Here is a 19,903-nt window from a genome sequence, read left to right on the forward strand (position 1 = left end):
CTCGTGAGCTTCAGTGGAAACCCCACTATACATGCTACTCTCCATGAAACCGATTAATAGATCATTTTTGGGATAAATAGCATGCAATTATTTTATCATTAGACAGATGTCTCTCTTCTGTGTGGCACTAATTTGGTTTTGCATGTATATATTCTAAATTGCTATTTATTTTCCTCTTTTTGGAGGTGTTTTGTGGGTGGTTCTTCGATTCCAAATATATGAATGGACAAATATTCTTATTGAGTTAGCACCGTAGAATCACACATAACACATTCTTAAACTCAACCTTTTTGTTTTTATTTTTTAAACTTTATTTTACTCATTATTTGCATACACCTGCCATCAACAGATGTTGAATTTTCATAATGCAATATTACATGTGCATATTTATCTACATGCATTTCCTTGCACTATTATACCTAATTTGTTTATTTAATTAGTAGACTGCCGAATTCCCAGACATGTGTCTGTACAAGAGACTAAAACTCACACTAGATTAAATATACAATTTATTGCATTTCCTTAGATCAACTTTGTATAAAACATGTCTGTTAAATAATGAACAACATCAGTAATGAGGCCGCAATTAGGTAAAGTTTATCAGGTCAAATTACTGGAAATAAGTGACCTGTAAATAGTCGCATAACGGATAGAAAGTTGGGTGTTACTGCACTTAATTTTTAAAGGGCAAAGATATGGTTAGCAGCTGAAAAGAAGCACATTTAGTGCTACAAGCAAAAGTTTCTGACAATTGTTTCTATTCTATTCTAAAGTACAGTATGCTCCCATTAAGCTACATCAATGATAGGATAAACATGTTGTAATGTATTCTTAATTAAAAGAGTATTCATTTGGCTTAAAATCAGAAAATACTTGTCTTATCTTGATTTGCTGTTCAGTTTATTCATTATTGCAGTTATACAGTACATATATAAATGACTGTGCCTCTTTGGTTACTTTTGATATCTGCAAATCATTTGCTTTTGTATTGTCCTGTGTTCCATTTCTTTTTTATTTGTTATATCATTTGTAGTATATGAAACCTTTATTTTGGACAAGTTACAACATTATCAACAATTATGACAAAGATTAGTAATGAATACAGATGGTCTGAGTATACAGCATACTGGATTTATTAGTTTGTTAATCACAAGAATCACGAGAATCAGCTGATCTCAGTAACATTCTAATTTGGTGTAAAATCCCTTTTGATTAGTTCAATTAATGCATGATATTTATGTGTTCCAAATCACACAACCAGTGATGGTTTGCTGGCACATATTTAGGTTATGGAATCATTTAGATTAATAATGCTCACATATCCGGATAATCATTATCTTGTGTATTGCAACCTTTCCCTTCTGAATAAGACTTCAGGTCCAGCAATTACTACACACATATTGTTTCTACACACTATGTGAAGTTACTATTACTCCACTTCCTCTGGCATTTTGTGTTGATGTCAATGCTTAACTAGTTTTGGATTTTGCCTCTGGAAAGCCTAAATCACTCTGATTATTTATGACTAGGGTTCTGGATTAATTATTTTGAGTTGCCATGTTCAGTCCATCTTTTCCTTTCCATCTCTTGTACATGCAAAGAATAGTACGTGCCAGATTCAATAAATAGTAATAGTTCAATGTTACTTTGTTGGCATGATGCAGCCTCAATCTCCCTTACTCTCTCTTGCACTTTCTCTCAGATTGGGGGATATGATCACACACATCCGGATTCAGAACACAGGCGATTATTATGACCTGTACGGTGGGGAGAAGTTTGCAACATTGGCCGAGCTTGTGGAATACTACACCGCAGACCATGGAGTTTTACAGGATAAAGACGGGACTGTTATTGAGCTCAAATACCCTTTAAACTGCTCAGACCCCACCACTGAGAGGTAAGACATCACGTTTGACCCCTAACCAGGAAAAATCAGAGTATATGTGTATAATGTACTGAGGCAGAAATGAAATACAGTCTGTTTTATTAGATTATGGGTGGCCTTGCACCATCATAAATTGTCCCCAATATTGTATTGTCACCAGTGGCAGGCCGTGCATTTAAAGTCTAGGCCTTCAGCGTGATTCATGCCATTAAGAAAACACAGTTTCACAATGAATAAGACACCCTATGCCTTTGGGCATCATACATTATGTCGCACCTAACTAATAATACCAATTGACATTTTAAAAACATGTCCACTCACGAAAGCCAGAACTTGAAATGATACTTAATGCTCAAGCAAGCCTAATTTTAACTGCAGCATGACTGTTTGTGAAATGAACATCTCCCGGGACAGACATTCAAAATCATAATTTTTCATATGAATCTACCAAGGAGGTCTATAATACCTGGAAAAATCGATCTAATAATATTTGTGATTTAAATGTTGCTTGCAATACATTTTGTTTCATCAGTGTACACGGTTATGCTGCGTTCCATTCAAGTTGGATGTGGGATATTCCTACTTGATATCTCCAACCATAAATGCATTCCAATCCCCGTTTAAGGAAACAAAACTGCAACATTCCCGTTAGCTTAGCAGGGGTTTGACTCTCATTAGAGATGTCTCCTAGCAACCCAACTGATAAACAATGCTGCAGTGCTAGCATTTGTGCTTCAGGTGTACGATTATCAAAAGAGATTATAATTTACCATGTTTTATACACCTGTTTCTGCAGGCGTTTTACTAAATAAATAAAGTGAATGTTTATCACTTACTTTGTATATCTCCCTGAGTGTCGACGTGTTTGTGTGATATCATGCCCCTGCATCTCGGTGAAATCGGAGTTGAGAATTTCTGCACGAGCCTACAAGTTGTAATTCTGACTTCAAGATGCATTCCATTGCACTTTTCCTAGTAGGAAGCTGTAAAATCCGACTTTCCGAGTTGAATGGAATGCAGCACTACTTTTCAAAACTTGATCCGACACTGAATGAAAACTCCTGATGTTGCTATAACAATGCAAAAAGCACTTACCAATTTACTTGAAGTGAAAATCAGTCCTCCTTTCCTGTTTAATTAATTAAGCAATCACATGGTCATGCAGAACATCTCAATACCAGCAGTGATGACAGCCGACTCATCAGACAGCTTGATCTCACGCTTTTCGCTCTTGAATTACGTTCATCACTTAAAGCGAGTGTGTCACTCAAGGCCAGCTAGAAGGCCTCGACCGGGACATATCCTAAAGATCACACCCACCAAGAACAAATCAGTCAATCTGATTGGCTGATGAATCTGACAATCTGACTTTAGTTGCCCATTTATTTGCACTGTTGAGGGATTCTGATGAAATTCTGAAGGCTTGAGGGGGTGGAGCTCAGACTCACACGCTGCTTCGAATTCGGGCATACGATTTGTGAAACGGTTGTCACACTTTGCTTGTAAGCATCAAGGAATAAATTCTGACTGGATAAACTTTTCATTTTTCTCTAGTTGTTTGTAGATTAATTAACAGTGGAAAGCGATTAAAAATACATAGGCAAAAAGGTGATTGAGAATGAAAGGATGAAAAATATGTATTTATTTGGCATGTTAGGCTAGCAGAGAAGGCTTTGCTGGTCCTGAGAAATCACCACTGATTGTCACCTATAAAACTCCAGTGACTTTTGTGTTAAGGATTTCTGTAACATCATTACCATTAAAGGTCTTCAAGATGAGTTTACCAATAAATTCAAATACATTGGCCTAATGGGACAATAACAACAACACACCATAGGACTCATTGATATGTCAGAGATATATCACTGTTCTCAGTTGTCTTGTATTCATCAGAAAATAATATGAAGCCCTGAATCTTTCATGGTGGTATTAGTTTGGTGAAAGTAGGCCTGCCAATCTTTTAAGCAGGGGAACACTTGGGCAAATTCACAAAACAGTTCAGCCACTTTTGTGTACAAAAGTGCAAAAACCTGCATCTTATTCAGTGACCAATCCCAGTCCAGTTTAACAAAATTAAATGTGCTGAAATAGCACTGTTCTGTGTTTAAATTAAGCACTTGCTGTATGGGCTTCTTTCTATCTAAATTAGGGTTTTCATTGATTGCTCCTCATTCACAAACCTCAGCACTATTTTCCTGCCGTGCTACTGGAAAGTGGGCGGTAAATGGAATTTAAGAGATGTTTGTACATGTTTTTAGTGATCATGGAAGTAGTAGTTCATCAAATGATGATCAAATCATGGGGAAGAGCATTGTAACCAAGGACATTTCCAGATACGCAGTATAGACAATAGCACTTTCTGAATTTGAAGAGCTGATTCAGGTGCCTAAATCACAGTGGTGGAGCAATGCTGTAAAGTTCTAGCAAAGTATGCCAGGTTGTGGTAGCATTGCTGCAAAACTGATTACAAGATCAGTAAATTTTGTCGTGCAAATTGCGTTCAACACAGATTTTGTGGGGACATTTGCGCCTTTAATATGCACCCTTAACTTGAGACTATGCTGTGATAAAATCACTTACCTACCTTGTCTATGCAAAGATATATGCAGAACTCCTGTCATGACAATGTAAAATATTATGATTACAGTGTTGACAAAGTTGCTTATAGAACTCATTACACATTCTCTTTTACAACATTATATCCAAATTAATGAGGTCCCCTGTACACACTCATACATTTATGCACATTTCTTAAATTCAAGTTTCTCAGCAATATGTAACAGCAATTATTTAGGCTGCAATCATGATATTTTCTTCATGCATATTTTGTGGAACACAACTTTGAATGGTTTTAAAGGTTTCATTTGTTATTTAATTATCATATTTAAATTGTATGTGTTCACATCTGGGAAAATAAAGTATGCATTGTCATTGTTTTGGCGTCAAAAAAATAAAAAATAAAAAATAAATGTAGTCAGAACATGGTATTTCCATGCCTTGTATTGTGCAACTTCATTTTGTGATGTTAACTGTAATATTAAGAGGCATAGGATTATTTGGGTAATTGGAAAATGCTGTTAGAGAATTCATATTCAGATAACTGTTAAAGTGGACCCCATAATCAAATTATTGCTGTCCATGTGGCACATTTAGTCACATCTCTCATATAATAATAATAAAAATAAAGATTTTTCCTGGACTTTATGCCCACTGGAATATTTTTGGAAAGACGTGTTTTCAATGTTTTGTCCACTTAAGGTACACCAAGGCACACAACAGTACAGCCCATTGACAAATTACTAACAGCAGCGCATTTACACAGTTTGACAGGAAACATAGATGACATGAGGCAAGAATAAATACTACTTAAGGATTACGTTTTGCTTAGTGATTAGACCGCATTGCATGCACAGATTTATTTTAAAGTGTTGGGCATTATTAGATGTGATAACAAAACATGACCATAAATAATTGACTGTTCCCTTGTCAGTCAGGTACTAAGAATCCTTCCAGGAGCAGCATTTTTACTGACCACATGGTTTAAAGTAAAGCTTTAATCTGGCTCATGATGTAAGATGCACTTTGCATTAGTTGACCATGCACCCATGAGCATTTTAATGTTGTGTGTAATGGCACTGGAAAATACTGGATATTGCGGACCACAACTAAAAAACAAAACAAAACCTGCACTCGTGCAACTTTTCCTAATCAATCTTTCTCCTTTCTCAGTTCTCTCTTAAACTGGTCAAATCACAAATCCTCTTTACTGTGTTAAAATAGCACTTAAAAAACTCACATTTATACTCACTTTACCTCATTTACTTTTTACTAATTTACAGAATATATTCCTTTAATTAAGTGAGGCAATTTACCTAATGTGTGTGAAAGATCTTCATTTTGTTTTGTTTTATTTTATTATTAAATAAAATAGTTCTATTGTTATTTAATGACATTGTGATGCAGATAAAGGACTTAAATGTTATATAGGATAGTAAAAATAAAGAGAAAACATTATTTGATTATAGGTCATTGTATGATACGATTACCTCCATAATGCTTCTATCAGTCATACTAAATCTACGTCGGCGTGCTAGGCCTATCTAATGATTAATGTAAGATAAAATGGTTACACAGCATATGCTCGTTGTTTAATTATTGATCACCTGCTCTATTAATGAAGTAGCAGTTCATGCTTGGACTGTAACTCCTGGACATGGTGCATTAAATTGTCTCATTTTAAGACATATCAGGACAACTCACATGTAGGTAAAAGCATGCAAACATATTAACCACTAATAAGCTTGGACTTTCATTTTTAAATTTTACTGCCCCTCATTTCATGTTAAAGCACCTTGAATCGCAAACAAACTCTACCCCTCCCTCTGAAATGCATCTGACTTCCTCTTCTGTTCTGCGGTTGGAAACTTTAGTTTTGACACATTTGCAAACAGTGACCAGACCCATTCAGGCCTTTCTTCATCTCTCCTCTTCTTTCTCACTCTATCCTCCACCATTCTGTCTATCTCTTTCTCTTTTTTAGTCATATTCATGATGACCTGTTTGATGGGTGTGCTTTTTAACATACAGAATATACAAACTGTCTACTCCTGGCTGTCTGTCAGTTCACAGCCAAGCCCAGTGTGACACTTTTCGACATGCATAAGCCATAAAAGTGCACTCATATGTGTTTGTCTGTTTGGCTGTGAGTATAAATGCCATACCTGAATATAGAAAATTGTCAGTGTGCACAAGGTACTGAAAATGTCAAGTTCTCATGTTACCATGTTTGCCATTTGTGAACTTCTCCGAAGGTTTTTTCTTCTTCGTCACGTTATGTTTCATAAGCTTTTCTGGCATTCTCTAAAATTTAGAGATATTGGTTACACTGTGCAATAAGGTTGTATAAGTTAACATTATTTAATGCATTGGGTGTCATGAATTAACATTAAACAATAATTTTTACAGCATTTATTAATCTTGATTAATAATGTTAATATATAAATATATTATTGTTCATTGTTAGTTCATAATGCATTTACTGGCATTAAAATATACAACTTTTAATGTTAAAAATGTATTAGTATGTAGAAATAGACAACAAAAATTAACATTAACCAACATTTATTAATGATGTAAAAGTATTGTTTAGAGTTATTTCATGTTAACTAATGCGTTAACTAATCTTAATGTAAAACAAAACCTGTCTGCAACCTTTCTGTGAAGTGTTACTGAGATATATATATATATATATATATATATATATATATAAAAACATAAAACTATTACATAAATGATGTTAAAGATGTTGTCAGTGATTTCATGCATGTTTAAAATGACTTCAATTTAACAGCACTGTTTCTTGGTTAAGATGAGAATATTTTCTCATACTGTCACGCCATATGTAAATCTTGATGAACCTGAGCTTGCCGTTTTAAAATGTTTCCACCCTCGGTTCCTCTAATTGGCTGGTCATTGAATCAAAATGGAAAAAATGCTTTTTCTTTCCATCAGACAAGAGATGGGAAAGTTCAAGTTTATCAAAAGTAACCGACTGTAAATGAACAACTCTGAGAGACTGGTCTTGATTTTTGACTGATAAGAGCAGAATTTGTAATGATGTTAAAACAAAATTGTCTTACAAATGTTAGTAAGACATGCTTATCAGAGATGCAGAATACACACAGCTCTTAAAATGTGAATGACACTGCTTCACATTTTCAATGAGTTTGTGGTCTTTGTGTGCTTAAACTAACTTATAGAGAACTTTCACTTTATGTTGTAATGCAAAGTTGGAAGACTGGCATATTGTTTAATAAGCTATTTGTAACAGCTCTATTACAAGCTTATTACCGCTCAGTCTCAGCAGGCAATTTTAGCCAGGGCTAGGGAACTTCAGAATCAGCATTAACAAGATGCAGTTGACTACAGTTTGCACTATAATATTATCAATTGCTAATATTTATTTCCTTATTTTATTTATTTATTTATTTAAAAAAAAAATTTTTTTTTTTTTTTTGCATTTTATAATAGATTTTATTTTATTTTAGAATATAATTTTAACTGAACTACCCTTTTATTGTTCAGTTTAATATTCAGGAGTTTAATCAAGATTTTTTGAATATTATTCAACAGTGACAACAATTAATTGGCTGTAGATGTCAGAGCAATCATGGAAGAACCCCCAGAAGGGTGATTTAGCAGGCCTTTTTTCTCAAAAGAAAAGAGAAGGAAGGACAAGCTAAAAATACACCATAGTCTCGAGTCAAGAAATCTTGTCATCAGAAAATTTTCCGACCGCAGTACAGGAAGCTGAGATGTAGAAATTGAGAACTGAACCTAATTGTTAGCTCACATTTTAGCATGCCAGTGCTTAAGGACCATCGTACTTTTGCATCATGATCCCGAAATACGGTGTTATTAAATTAAAACATATTTACACTGCAAATGTAGATCTAGGAAAAAGAGGCTTCTGTATTATTCTGTTTTGAGTCTATGGCTGCTGTGGTTAGTGGTGCATCTGAATTTGGATCTAAGGGCTTTTATTTTTAAGCCATGCTAACCTTTATATATCCTGGTTTGGGTTTTGTGCATCAGAGGCTTCAGTTTCTTTATATTTTGTCAAAATTTTTAATTATTCACTTCAGTAAAATAAACAGAGGAGACTGGGACTAATTGTCACATGGGGAAGATGTCACAAGGACTAAGGCCGTAACCATGTCTTAAATATTGGGGAGGAGCAAACCATTTTGGGGGTGGGGGGTCACGGGTGTTGAAGTCACAAAAATAATGGGCCTCTTTTGTCCTTTAGTATAGTAAAGGTGCTGAATGCAATAATTTTCTGAATAAAGGCTTGAAATGCAATAAAGGCCCAAAATGTTATCGTTTCTGGTTTTAAAATATACATGTATTTTTAAAGTTCACACAGTACAAGACAAACACTGTCAGCATTGCTAGCAATTTGCAATTTCAGTCATCTTTTCTTTTCTTTTTTTGTGCTGTATCAAAGAAAAGATGAATATAATTTGAATTACTTTTCATCATTGATGTATCTGTAAAATGACATGACTGTGTCAGCTGGCTAGCAAAAAGAAAATACACAAAATTATTTCCTGCCCTCAAGTTGTCCCTCATTGTTTTTTCCTCCCAGTAGAATCTTAACACAATATTTTCTTCAAGAATCCTAACGCTGCTCTTTTCCATACAAAAACATATTGACCACTGCTCATAATAAGAAATAGCATAAAAGTAGTCTATACAACACATAGCTATTTTATGGCCCCAGAAAGCTTGGAATATAGTGCACAAGTCATATGGACTACAGTATTCTGTCTTTATACTGAACCTTTAATAGCGCTTTATAGTATTTGTCCTTTTTGAAGCTTGACAGCTCCTGCTCACTATAAACTGTTATTCTGTGGTATAGAGCTGCTTAAAATATCTATTTTTATGTTCCAAGCAAAAACCCAGCATATGGGTTTTGAACAACATAAGGGTGTGTAAATAAGTGAGTAAAAGTACAATTTCCATTTTTAGGTGAACTACTCCTTTAACTGGTGGCTTATTTTTGAGCACAAACCTGACAAGACATACTCAAAATAAAAAGGGTCTCTTAAAAAGAAGACACTTAGGAGATGCTGTACCAAATTCAGAATTAATTAGACATAAATAAATGATTTAGAAAAACTTTAATTGATTTTAAACTATTACCTAATGATATTTGCAAAAAATATTTGTGATAAAAGCCACAAGTCACTGGTCTCACCATGTTCTAGTTCTTATCTGGGTGATAATGCTCTACTTTTGTGTTTTTTTTAATGATAATTTTCTTAAAAGCTACTTCAAAAGCCAGCCAGATTACCACATTCATTCAATTCCTTTACAATATACACACATTCGCTCTTTGTCTTAAGCCTGATATGCTGAAAACTATGAATGACATACAAATAACGTACTGTACATGACATATTTTAAATTCAAAACGGCGAATTTCTCAAATTGCTGAATAGTTTTCACCCTTGGAAATTACTGTTGGCCTGTACAACATTTCAATCATAGAGTATTGGGCAAATATTGCATGTTTAGTTAGATACTTAAATCTCACATGACACAAACACTCTTAACCTGAACTGCTTGCTGATGCGCAGCGGTGGAATAATCCGCGAGGTTCCCGCTTAGCGTCTTAAATTTGAGTCCTGCCTTCATCGATCTCATATGACATTGACGAGAGGTGTTAGACTGCTGAACGTGGTAAAAATTTTACTTTTTTAAACCATTATGTTATTCCTGCAACAACTTAATGACAATTAGACAGCGGTGCATAATGGACTGCAGCAGAACAGCAACAAGGTTATCAGTTATTGGGGGGACAGTCTGGCCATATCTGATTATTTGGGGGGGACTTGTCCCCCTCAAATTATATTGTGGTTACGGCCCTGACAAGTGCTATATCTCAGTAACTGTAAGGTTTTGAGTTGAAAGTCCAAATACACAAATGTTTTCAATAGCAGAGGTTTTGTATATTGGTTTCAAATATATACTTCAAAACACTCTTTATTTAGAATTATTTTTACTAATTTGCTACAGTACAAATTAAACTTACAATATCACAATATTTTTGCTATGGCTCTAGGGTAAACAAGTCAACTATATAATTAAGGTACATTTTAATTGAAAGGTTGATCTGGATTTTTATTTATTTATTTATATAAATACCAGGTTGTGGCAAGTTGTCACTTTCCATTGGGGCAAGTTGTCACAAGAGTTTTATATATTACAAATTTTACATTTGCTGAAAAGCCTATAATAGGTTGTTCAATGGCAGGTTCCACTGTGACAACTTACCCCATATCATATATTTATATATTGTTTCTATTGTCCTGGGAAATAACAGTGTGAATGTTCTATTAGCTTTTTGGTAGCCTAGAATTTAAGGTATGTGCCTGTACAGAAACTGACTGAAAAATAACCAAACTTGAGAAATATTCACTGGAGTAAAATCTGCGACAGCTAGCTCAGGTCTCAGCTCAGGTCTACAGTATACAGTACAGGAAAACATCTTTCACTTTCACATATGAATAACATTATTTTACTTTCTACGTTTCTATTATGAGAACATCTAGAACAACATAACTAGTACCTAATATGAACATCGCAGTGGCCAAACCTTTTTGTATGCTCTGTGTGTTTGTTCAGATGGTATCATGGTCACCTGTCAGGGCCAAACGCTGAGAAACTGCTCCGTGAGCGTAATGAACCTGGAACGTTCCTGGTGAGGGAATCGCTCTCTAAACCAGGAGACTTTGTGCTGTCTGCACTCACTGATGATCAGACCAGTGCTGGCAGGAGGGTCTCCCATATCAAGGTTATGTGCAATGTAAGTGCTTGTGTGTTTGAGCTCATACACGTGCACAGTATGATTGTGAGTCAAAGAAAGCCACTAATGTGTCCTCCTTTGTGGCTTTTTACATCCAAATGTGCAAAGCTTACTGCTGTGATATCATTTTAAAAGCAAGCGTCTGGACAATAATGAGTTACACAACCCTACTTTGACATAGTCTTGTCAGACAGCATAAATGGTTCAATTAAATGTGAAACCTGTTACATGTTGAGGAGACGAATGAATTCTTAGGTCACCTAGATCAACTAAGATTTCTTGAGTGTCGTAAAAAATTACGTTTTTTATATTACATTTTTATACATCTTAGCACCTTGATCAAAGGCATGTTTTTTTTTTTTCTTAATTAGAATAGTTTTACTACTGAAGAAACTAATAGTATTTATTTAATTTTTTTTATTATATAAAAAGATGTACACTCACATGATATAAAGACTCCAGTCATATCATTACCCTAACAAAGGCTGTTATGAGGCTGAGGTGAGCTGCCTCATGGAGGCTGCCAAATTGAAATCACATAACCAGCCAAATAGTACTCACTTTATGTCAGTAACCCCTCAGTTATAGAACACAACAGTAGGGTTCCAGAAGTAAAAACCCTATTCATTTTATCCATAGGCAAATTGATTTTTAATGATAACTTATAAACCTTTACATACAGACCTATATATATATATATATATATATATATATATATATATATATATATATATATATATATATATATATATATATAAATACCAGGTCGGGGCAAATTGTCACTTTCCATTGGGGCAAGTTGTCAATAGAGTTTTATATGTTACAAATTTAGGTTGTTCAGTGGCAGGTACCATTATGACAACTTACCCCATATAATATATTTTTAAAATCCTATTCATTTTATCCATAGGCAAATTGATTTTTAACGATAACTTATAAACCTTTAAATACGGACCTACTATGAGCGCCGACATTGTTAATTGAGGGTAGATGCTTCTGGTAAGGCCACCAGTCTGCGTTATTTCAGCATAATATTTTTTTTAAAATTGTGTTTAATGGCATATATTTTTTGGTGAAGAACTACACTACCCATGATCCTGAAGGGAAACAATCCACCAATCAGAGAATAGCAGCGAACAAAGCGTGCCAAAGGAGCCCTGCATCGCACAAACGAGCGACGCACTTTGAATGACAAAACACATCAAGACGGTCTCCCTACAATCTTAAACTAGTTATATATTTGCATATATCTGTACATTTTTTAATAAAATGTAAATATATTGTTTATATACTACTAATAAAAAACTTGAAATAAATAGTTTTATATTTTCAATCTTTTTAATTACATAATTCGGAGTACTTCATGGGATAATAATTAATTACTTCATTAAAGATGTTAAGTCTTGTACTCTTGACTTTTTGTCCAATTTTCTAATGATTTTTGGTTCAAATTAAAGTTTGCAACGTTAGGATTCACCTCGCTGTTAATATTGTTCATGACTTGAAACTCTTTTATGAAGAATTTTATGAAATCCCCATGGAAAAAATGAATGAGAAAAAATAACTTTGAAATGAATCATGGATGACTGTGAACAGTGCATTTTATTCAGCAGCATCGGTAACACTGGAGGAGCTAGGGGGTGGCCAGGGGTGGCCGTGGCCAACATGGGCCGAAGCCTGCCCACCCCATTGGCCACCCTACTTGCAATTGCTGTTTTGGACCAACCAAACGGCAAAAAAAAAAAAAAAAAAAAAAAGGCAAATAACAAAAATTGTTTTATAATAGTTATAGGACATATATACATATATATATATATATACACACACACACACATCGACATTAGAGATTTTCACTTACCTAAACAACTGGACTGGACATGAGTCATGAGTGTGTGTGGATGGTAGTGGGGGAGGCTATGCTCCACTCAGGACTCAGAACCTTGTGGGCTCTAAAGAGTTATATTGTTGTGCTGTTGAAATGTGAGTGGAAGATTATGACCAAGGTCTCAGGCAAAATCAAGTCAGCACACTGCTACTCTTTTATATATTAATTTAGTAAGCACTGTATGTGAGTGTGTGTACTTTACCAGAGATTCAAAGTGCTCTACCCAGAAAAAAACCCCATCACTGCATTGTCATGCCCTGTGAACAGATTAACAGAACAAACTCAGTTCTGTGAAGAAGGTTCTAATCAGCTCAGAGAACCAAACAATGCAGTTAAGGCCTAAAACTTATTAAACCAGCCTAAGTTAACCCTATTTTATCCAAGAAGCTATAAGCCCTCACCAATGGCCAGCTTCTGTTAATCTGATTTAAAGACACATAGAGCTTTCTCTGTGACTTTTTCATTTATGTTATTCGAAAAACTGTGGCGGCCTTTCTCATTTAGGGGACAGTAGAGACAGAAAATCAAACGTATGCAAACATGCTACCATTTACTCCACAGCACGGACAGATGCAGTCATTACTGTCACGTATATACAGTTGATATATTTGACTTATATTTGAGTTGATTTACAGAAATGTTTTGAGGTTGTAAATTGAATGTAGAATCAATTGCAAAACAACTGTTTGTGTGTTCTTAATGTGTGAGAGCGAATACGTTGGAAGGTGCCACTGAAACTGAAATTACCCAAAGAGCAGGTTAGATATGCAAGAATCCCTCTGAATTTATTTTATGTTTATTCATTTTCAGAATGACCGCTACACAGTTGGTGGTAAAGAGATTTTTGACACTCTGACAGACCTTGTGGAGCATTTCAAACGCACTGGTATCGAGGAGTTATCTGGCACAAAGGTTTACCTCAAACAGGTAAAGAACTTTTCAGGTTTTTCTTATCTAGTCCCAATATGTGTTTAAGTGATAACCTACACTTAAATGTAAACTTAATAACATTTGTTCTGCTTACATAAACAGATTGGACTGGAAAATATTTGTAAAACTCTGTTATTTACTGTGTGCTACAGTGTGACACAATGGTACATCACAAATGACTGTGGGAAGAACCTTTAATGTTGTGATTAATCTTTGCCCTCTCTGTCTGTCTCTCTCCTACTCTCTGCTGTCTGTCTGTGCTGACATCTTGCCTTTTCTCCCTCTGTTTGTGTCTTTTGGTGTCTACCCACTTCTCTTTTCCACAGCCATATTACTCCACGAGGTTGAATGCAGCTGACATTGAGAGTAGAGTAAAGCAGCTCGATCAGACCTCAGAAAGAGAGAACATGGATGGGGCTGATAAAAAGCTCAAAGCTGGCTTCTGGGAAGAGTTTGATGTGAGTGGCATATTTAAAGGTTCTACATCAGTGCTAGTAAAATAAGCTTTGGATCAACCAAGTTCTACACTCATTGGAATCACAACTACATTGTATGTGCTCATTGTGGATTTTATTTTGACAATGCATTTTAAAAATTGTGCAGCAATTCATTTATAACACATAACATAATTACAAACAGAAATTACAATATATATTATACACAATGTCCCCAAAAAGTATTTTTATACTTAACCCACAATTTAATATGTACAGTATGAGTATGCTTGCATTATATAACAAAATATCAAATTGAGTGGCATTTACTTTGGAAAAAGGTGTCACAAACACACATTTTGAGCAAAACATTTTGCCCCAAAAATGTTTACTAGGCTTCAAACTATAAAACACTTCACATATTGTTCAAAATTATGGCAAAACATATTTAGGCACTTTCTGGTTGTCAAACATTGTGGAGCATGTCCATTGTTAAAGGAATAGTTCACCCAACAATGAAAATTCTCTCATCATTTACTCACCCTCATACCGTCCCAGAAGTGCATGACTTTCTTTTTTCTGTAGAACACAAACAAAGATTTTTAGAAAAATATCTCAGCTCTATAGGTAATTTCAGAGCTCCAAAAAGCAGATAAAGGCAACATTAAAGTAATCCATTCAAATCCAGTCGTTTAATCAATGACTTCTGAAGTGATCCAGTTGGTGAGAACAGACCAAAATGTAACTCCTTTTCCCCTGTACATCTTGCCATTGCAATTTCTAGGCAGGATCATGATTTCAAGCTCGATTACACTTCCTAGTGCTTGACATGTGCAGAACGCTAGATAGCGCTTTAGGAAGCGTAATCGAGCTTGAAATAATGATCTTCAAGGAGACTGCTGTCAAGATTTATGGTGAAAAAGGAATTACATTTTGGTCTGTTCTCACCGAAAACCAATTACATTGCTTCAGAAGATGTTGATTAAACCACTGGAGTTGTAAGGATTACTTTTATGATGCCTTCATGTGATATTTGGTCCTTCAGAGTTCTGGCCACGATTCACTTGCATTGTATGGACCTACAGAGCTGAAATATTCTTCTAAAAATCTTAATTTGTGTTCTACAGAAGAAAGAAAGTTATACACATCTGGGATGGCTTGAGGGTGATTAAATGAGGAGAGAATTTTCCTTTTTGGGTGAACTATCCCTTTAATGTGATAAACTACACCTGTGGTAACTCGGCTAGGACCAGCCTGGCTAAGACACTTGTTTGAATTTGAGGGGAACAGACTTCATACATAGAGAGGTGTAGTTATTTTGGTGAAAAAGTCATCATTTGTTTGCAAATGACGCTTTGTTTGATATATTTTTAAGTGTGACTTTAATGTCCAAAATTGTCCAAATATCTTCTGGGGCCATCATATACAACAAAACCGAAGAGTTCTGTAGACTACGGTAGTCTTACCGCAAATGCATGTAGAGTAAACATTTCTATCCCATGGTCAAAGTTCTGAATGGTCTTAGTGTGGTAGTTGAGAGGTCATATGCTTCAGGTAATACGTTCACACCCCCTAACAGAAGTCTGTTGGGCGACAACAGAGGCCCTGTATCCCATGTAGCATAATTCTTGATCCCTTTTTTCCCTTTGCCCCACTTTTTGTTCAGCCAAAACCATCAGATCTAATGAAACGACTGATTATATGAATGTTATAAATACATATAAAAAAATTAAACACAGAAGCATATTGTGACAAATACTTTACGTAAATGACAAGAGAACATAGTAGGCATTGTATTGGCAAATGTTTTCTAGCCAACGGTTTTTGCAGCAACTTTTTGAGTCAGGTTAAATAATGTATTTATGCATATGTATTATAATCCTGATTATGCTTATAATGCATAGCACAGCATGGCAAAAAGCATGAATTACAGTTTGATCAACTGTTTCTAAAATTAGTGCATTCTTACTAAGCTGATCTCTGGTCTGAGTAAGGTTAGACCACAGTAGCCAAACGGTCGATCAGAGCAGGCAGGATGTGGTGATGCATCTTCTCTGTCTTAATTTCCCTGCTCGTCTTTTATATTTTTGGTCTTTAGATGTATTTTTCTGTCTGCAGGCACTGCAGAAGTTCGAAACTAAGGTAACGAAGAGTAGAGACGAAGGCATGAGACCAGAAAACAAAAGCAAAAACAGATACAAGAATATCCTTCCCTGTAAGAAATTAATTGAATCATTTTGCAGTATTTTGATTACAGTTTAATAAGGATAAATCACATTTATTTGTTGTTTGATAGTTTGTTTTACTATTTTTATTTCATATATATTTTCCCCCTCATTACACATGGCCAAAAGTATGTGGACACCTACTGTAAATTCCATATACATATAAACAGCATGTGCTTGTTGAACATATAATTTCAAAAGAATGGGCATTAAAGGGATAGTTCACCCAAAAATGAATATTCTCTCATCATTTACTCACCCTCACCCCCCAAAGGGGCATTATCATGTTGGAACAGAAAAGGGCCCTCCCTTAACTATTGCCATTATATGCTGTAGCATTATATTTGTCTTCAGTGAAATGACTGGAATAGTCAAACATGTTAATTAGAAGGGGATGTCCATATACTTTTGGCCTTGTAGTGTATAATTTACAAATATAAAAAAAAAAAAAAAAAAAAATCTTTTTTTTTTTTTTCTTAACTCATATTTCACCTTTCTTGTCTTTCAGTTGATGAAACAAGGGTTGTCTTGCAGAATGCAGATTCCAATGTTGTCGGCTCTGATTACATTAATGCCAACTATGTTATAGTACGTCCTCAAAATAAGTCATGGTTTTCAAATTTCATTTGTAAAATGTATCACTTTTAAACTTTTCTTATCTCTCCATTTCACAATGTGTTTGTTTACAGAACAAATTAATGGATATTGATCACCAGAAAGTTTACATTGCTTGTCAAGGCTGTCTTGCAACAACTGTAAATGATTTTTGGCAAATGGTATGGCAGGAAGAGACACGAGTAATTGTCATGACAACAAGGGAGGTTGAAAAAGGACGGGTTAGTACTTTAGATTACTGTATTTTTATGAAGATTTATTAATTAAGGATAATTGGTAAAACTTTAAGGTTCCATTCGTTAAAATAAGATAATGCATTAGGTATCATGAACAAACTATTAACAATAATATTTTTATAGCATTTATTCATTTTATTTAATGTTAGTTAATAAAAATACAATTGTTCAATGTTAGTTCATATTAGTTCATAGTGCATTAACTAATGTTAACTAATACAACTTTAAAAATGTATTAGTATATGTTTTAATTAACATTAACCAAAATTAATAAATGCTGTAAAAATATTGTTCATTGTTAGTTCATGTTAACTAATGTTGTTAAATAATGTTAACAAATGGAACCTTATTTTAAAATGTTACTGGATAATTAATGAAAAATCTTAAATTCCTGTGTGACAAGTGATTTCCAGGCCTGGCAAAGTCATGTAAATTAAAAAAAAATAAAACAAGTCTTGGAAAGTCATGGAAATTTCTAAAGTAAAAAAAAATATATATATTTTACAATATATTGTATATTTTTTATATACAATAAAAAAAAAAAAATATATATATTTTTTTTAGCAATGCTAAGCTCTTAAATATTTTGTCAGTAGAAATTGTTTTTTGTCAGTGCAGTCTATAAAAGTATTTTAAAAAATGCTTACATCCATGCTGTTAAAAAAAATAGTACAAAGTGTATGATTCCAAGTGTAATATTTCTGTTCGTATTATAATATTTTCTATTAATGTACACCAACAATTTCCCTATTGTAAAATGAACAAAATGACATGTGCTCTCTGCAGAATAAGTGTGTGCCTTACTGGCCAACAACTCAAGGAGAGAGCAAGGAAGCAGGCAGATACATAGTGACTTTACTGTCTGAGAAAGATGCCACCGATTATAAGGTCAGATTGATGGAGCTCACAGCTCCACATCGGGTAAGAACTGTGTTTTTTCAATACATCTGTGCAAACATTCACACTAACACACAGCACATTTATCTGTATAGCACCTGTGGCCCAGATTCTGTCCCTGTATGTCACTCTGTTCCTTTCAGTTTTATGTTGTCAGTACTGTGTCTTAAAGTAACAAATGTGGCTACCATTAACATTCAAAAATGAATCTTTAGTGCACTTGTTAAGATGTGATAATTATATGCATTAATGTAGCCCCTCTCTCTCTTTATTTTTCTGATTCCAGAACGAGCCAGCACGGACCATTTGGCACTACCAATATTTGAGCTGGCCGGATCACGGTGTGCCACAGGAGCCAGGTGGAGTGCTTAGCTTTCTGGAGCAGGTCAACGTCAAACAGCATGAATTTTCCACATCTGGACCAATGGTCATCCACTGCAGGTACTCATCTGCTAACAAAAGAGCCCCTGATTACCTCTTCTTCCACTTGGGGGCTTCATGAGCTTCATGAAGTTTGTCAGGTTTCATGTAAAAAATACACTACCAGTCAAAGGTTTGTTTCCCATTATCGTAAAAAGGATTATTCTTGAAATTAGTTTTGTAGACAAATATAAATGTGCCACATTTCAATAATAAAATAAATTAAAAATTAAAATAATAAATATATATATATATATATATATATATATATATATATATATGCACTACCGGTCAAATGTTTTGAAACACTTATTCTTTATTATAATTTTTTTTTTTCCCACATTTTAGAATAATAGTAAAGTCATCAAAACTATGGAATAACATAAATGGAACTATGGGAATTGTGTTGTGACTAAACAAAATCCAAAATAAATCAAAACTGTGTTATATTTTAGCATCTTCAAAGTAGTCACTCTTTGCCTAGAATTTGCAGAAATGTACTCTTGACATTTTCTCAACCAACTTCTTGAGGTATCACCCTGGGATGCTTTTTAAACAGTACTGAAGGAGTTCCCATCTATGTTGGGCACTTATTGGCTGCTTTTCTTTATTATTTGGTCCATGTCATCAATTTCAAAAACTTTTATTATATTTTTGTCTACAAAACTAATTTCAAACATTTAAGCACACGCCATCAGATCAAAAGATTTTTAAGATCATGAGAAACATTTCAGTCAAGTGTTTCAAAACTTTTGACCGGTAATGTGAGTATATATATATATATATATATATATATATGAATGAGTTGGACCAGATTGTGAAGGAAACATTGCCAAGAAGTACCCAGCATACATCCTGTTTAAAAGCATCCCCGGTGGATACCTTGTGAAGTTAGTTTTCATTACTGTAATATAGAAATGTTTGGTCACTACATAATTTTCTTACTTCCTTTTGTGTCATTTTGTAGTTTTGAAGACTTTTGACTGGTAGACATTTGTAAATC

The 19,903-nt window shown here is 34.4% G+C and overlaps 1 protein-coding gene across 3 annotated transcripts in view; it reads left to right on the plus strand.

The window, feature by feature from the left end:
- The window catches only part of ptpn6 (protein tyrosine phosphatase non-receptor type 6), a 28,580-nt gene that overhangs the window by 3,589 nt on the left and 5,088 nt on the right, over positions 1-19,903 (plus strand). For all 3 annotated transcript variants that reach the window (XM_051718590.1, XM_051718588.1, XM_051718589.1), the window contains 9 exons: positions 1,703-1,897; positions 11,078-11,258; positions 13,954-14,070; positions 14,400-14,531; positions 16,626-16,722; positions 17,241-17,320; positions 17,422-17,568; positions 18,370-18,504; positions 18,767-18,921. In XM_051718590.1, coding sequence (XP_051574550.1) covers positions 1,703-1,897; positions 11,078-11,258; positions 13,954-14,070; positions 14,400-14,531; positions 16,626-16,722; positions 17,241-17,320; positions 17,422-17,568; positions 18,370-18,504; positions 18,767-18,921 — 1,239 coding nt within the window. The remainder of the gene's footprint in view (positions 1-1,702; positions 1,898-11,077; positions 11,259-13,953; positions 14,071-14,399; positions 14,532-16,625; positions 16,723-17,240; positions 17,321-17,421; positions 17,569-18,369; positions 18,505-18,766; positions 18,922-19,903) is intronic.

The sequence above is a fragment of the Myxocyprinus asiaticus genome, chromosome 15, assembly GCF_019703515.2.
Source record: "Myxocyprinus asiaticus isolate MX2 ecotype Aquarium Trade chromosome 15, UBuf_Myxa_2, whole genome shotgun sequence".
Lineage (NCBI taxonomy): Eukaryota > Metazoa > Chordata > Actinopteri > Cypriniformes > Catostomidae > Myxocyprinus > Myxocyprinus asiaticus.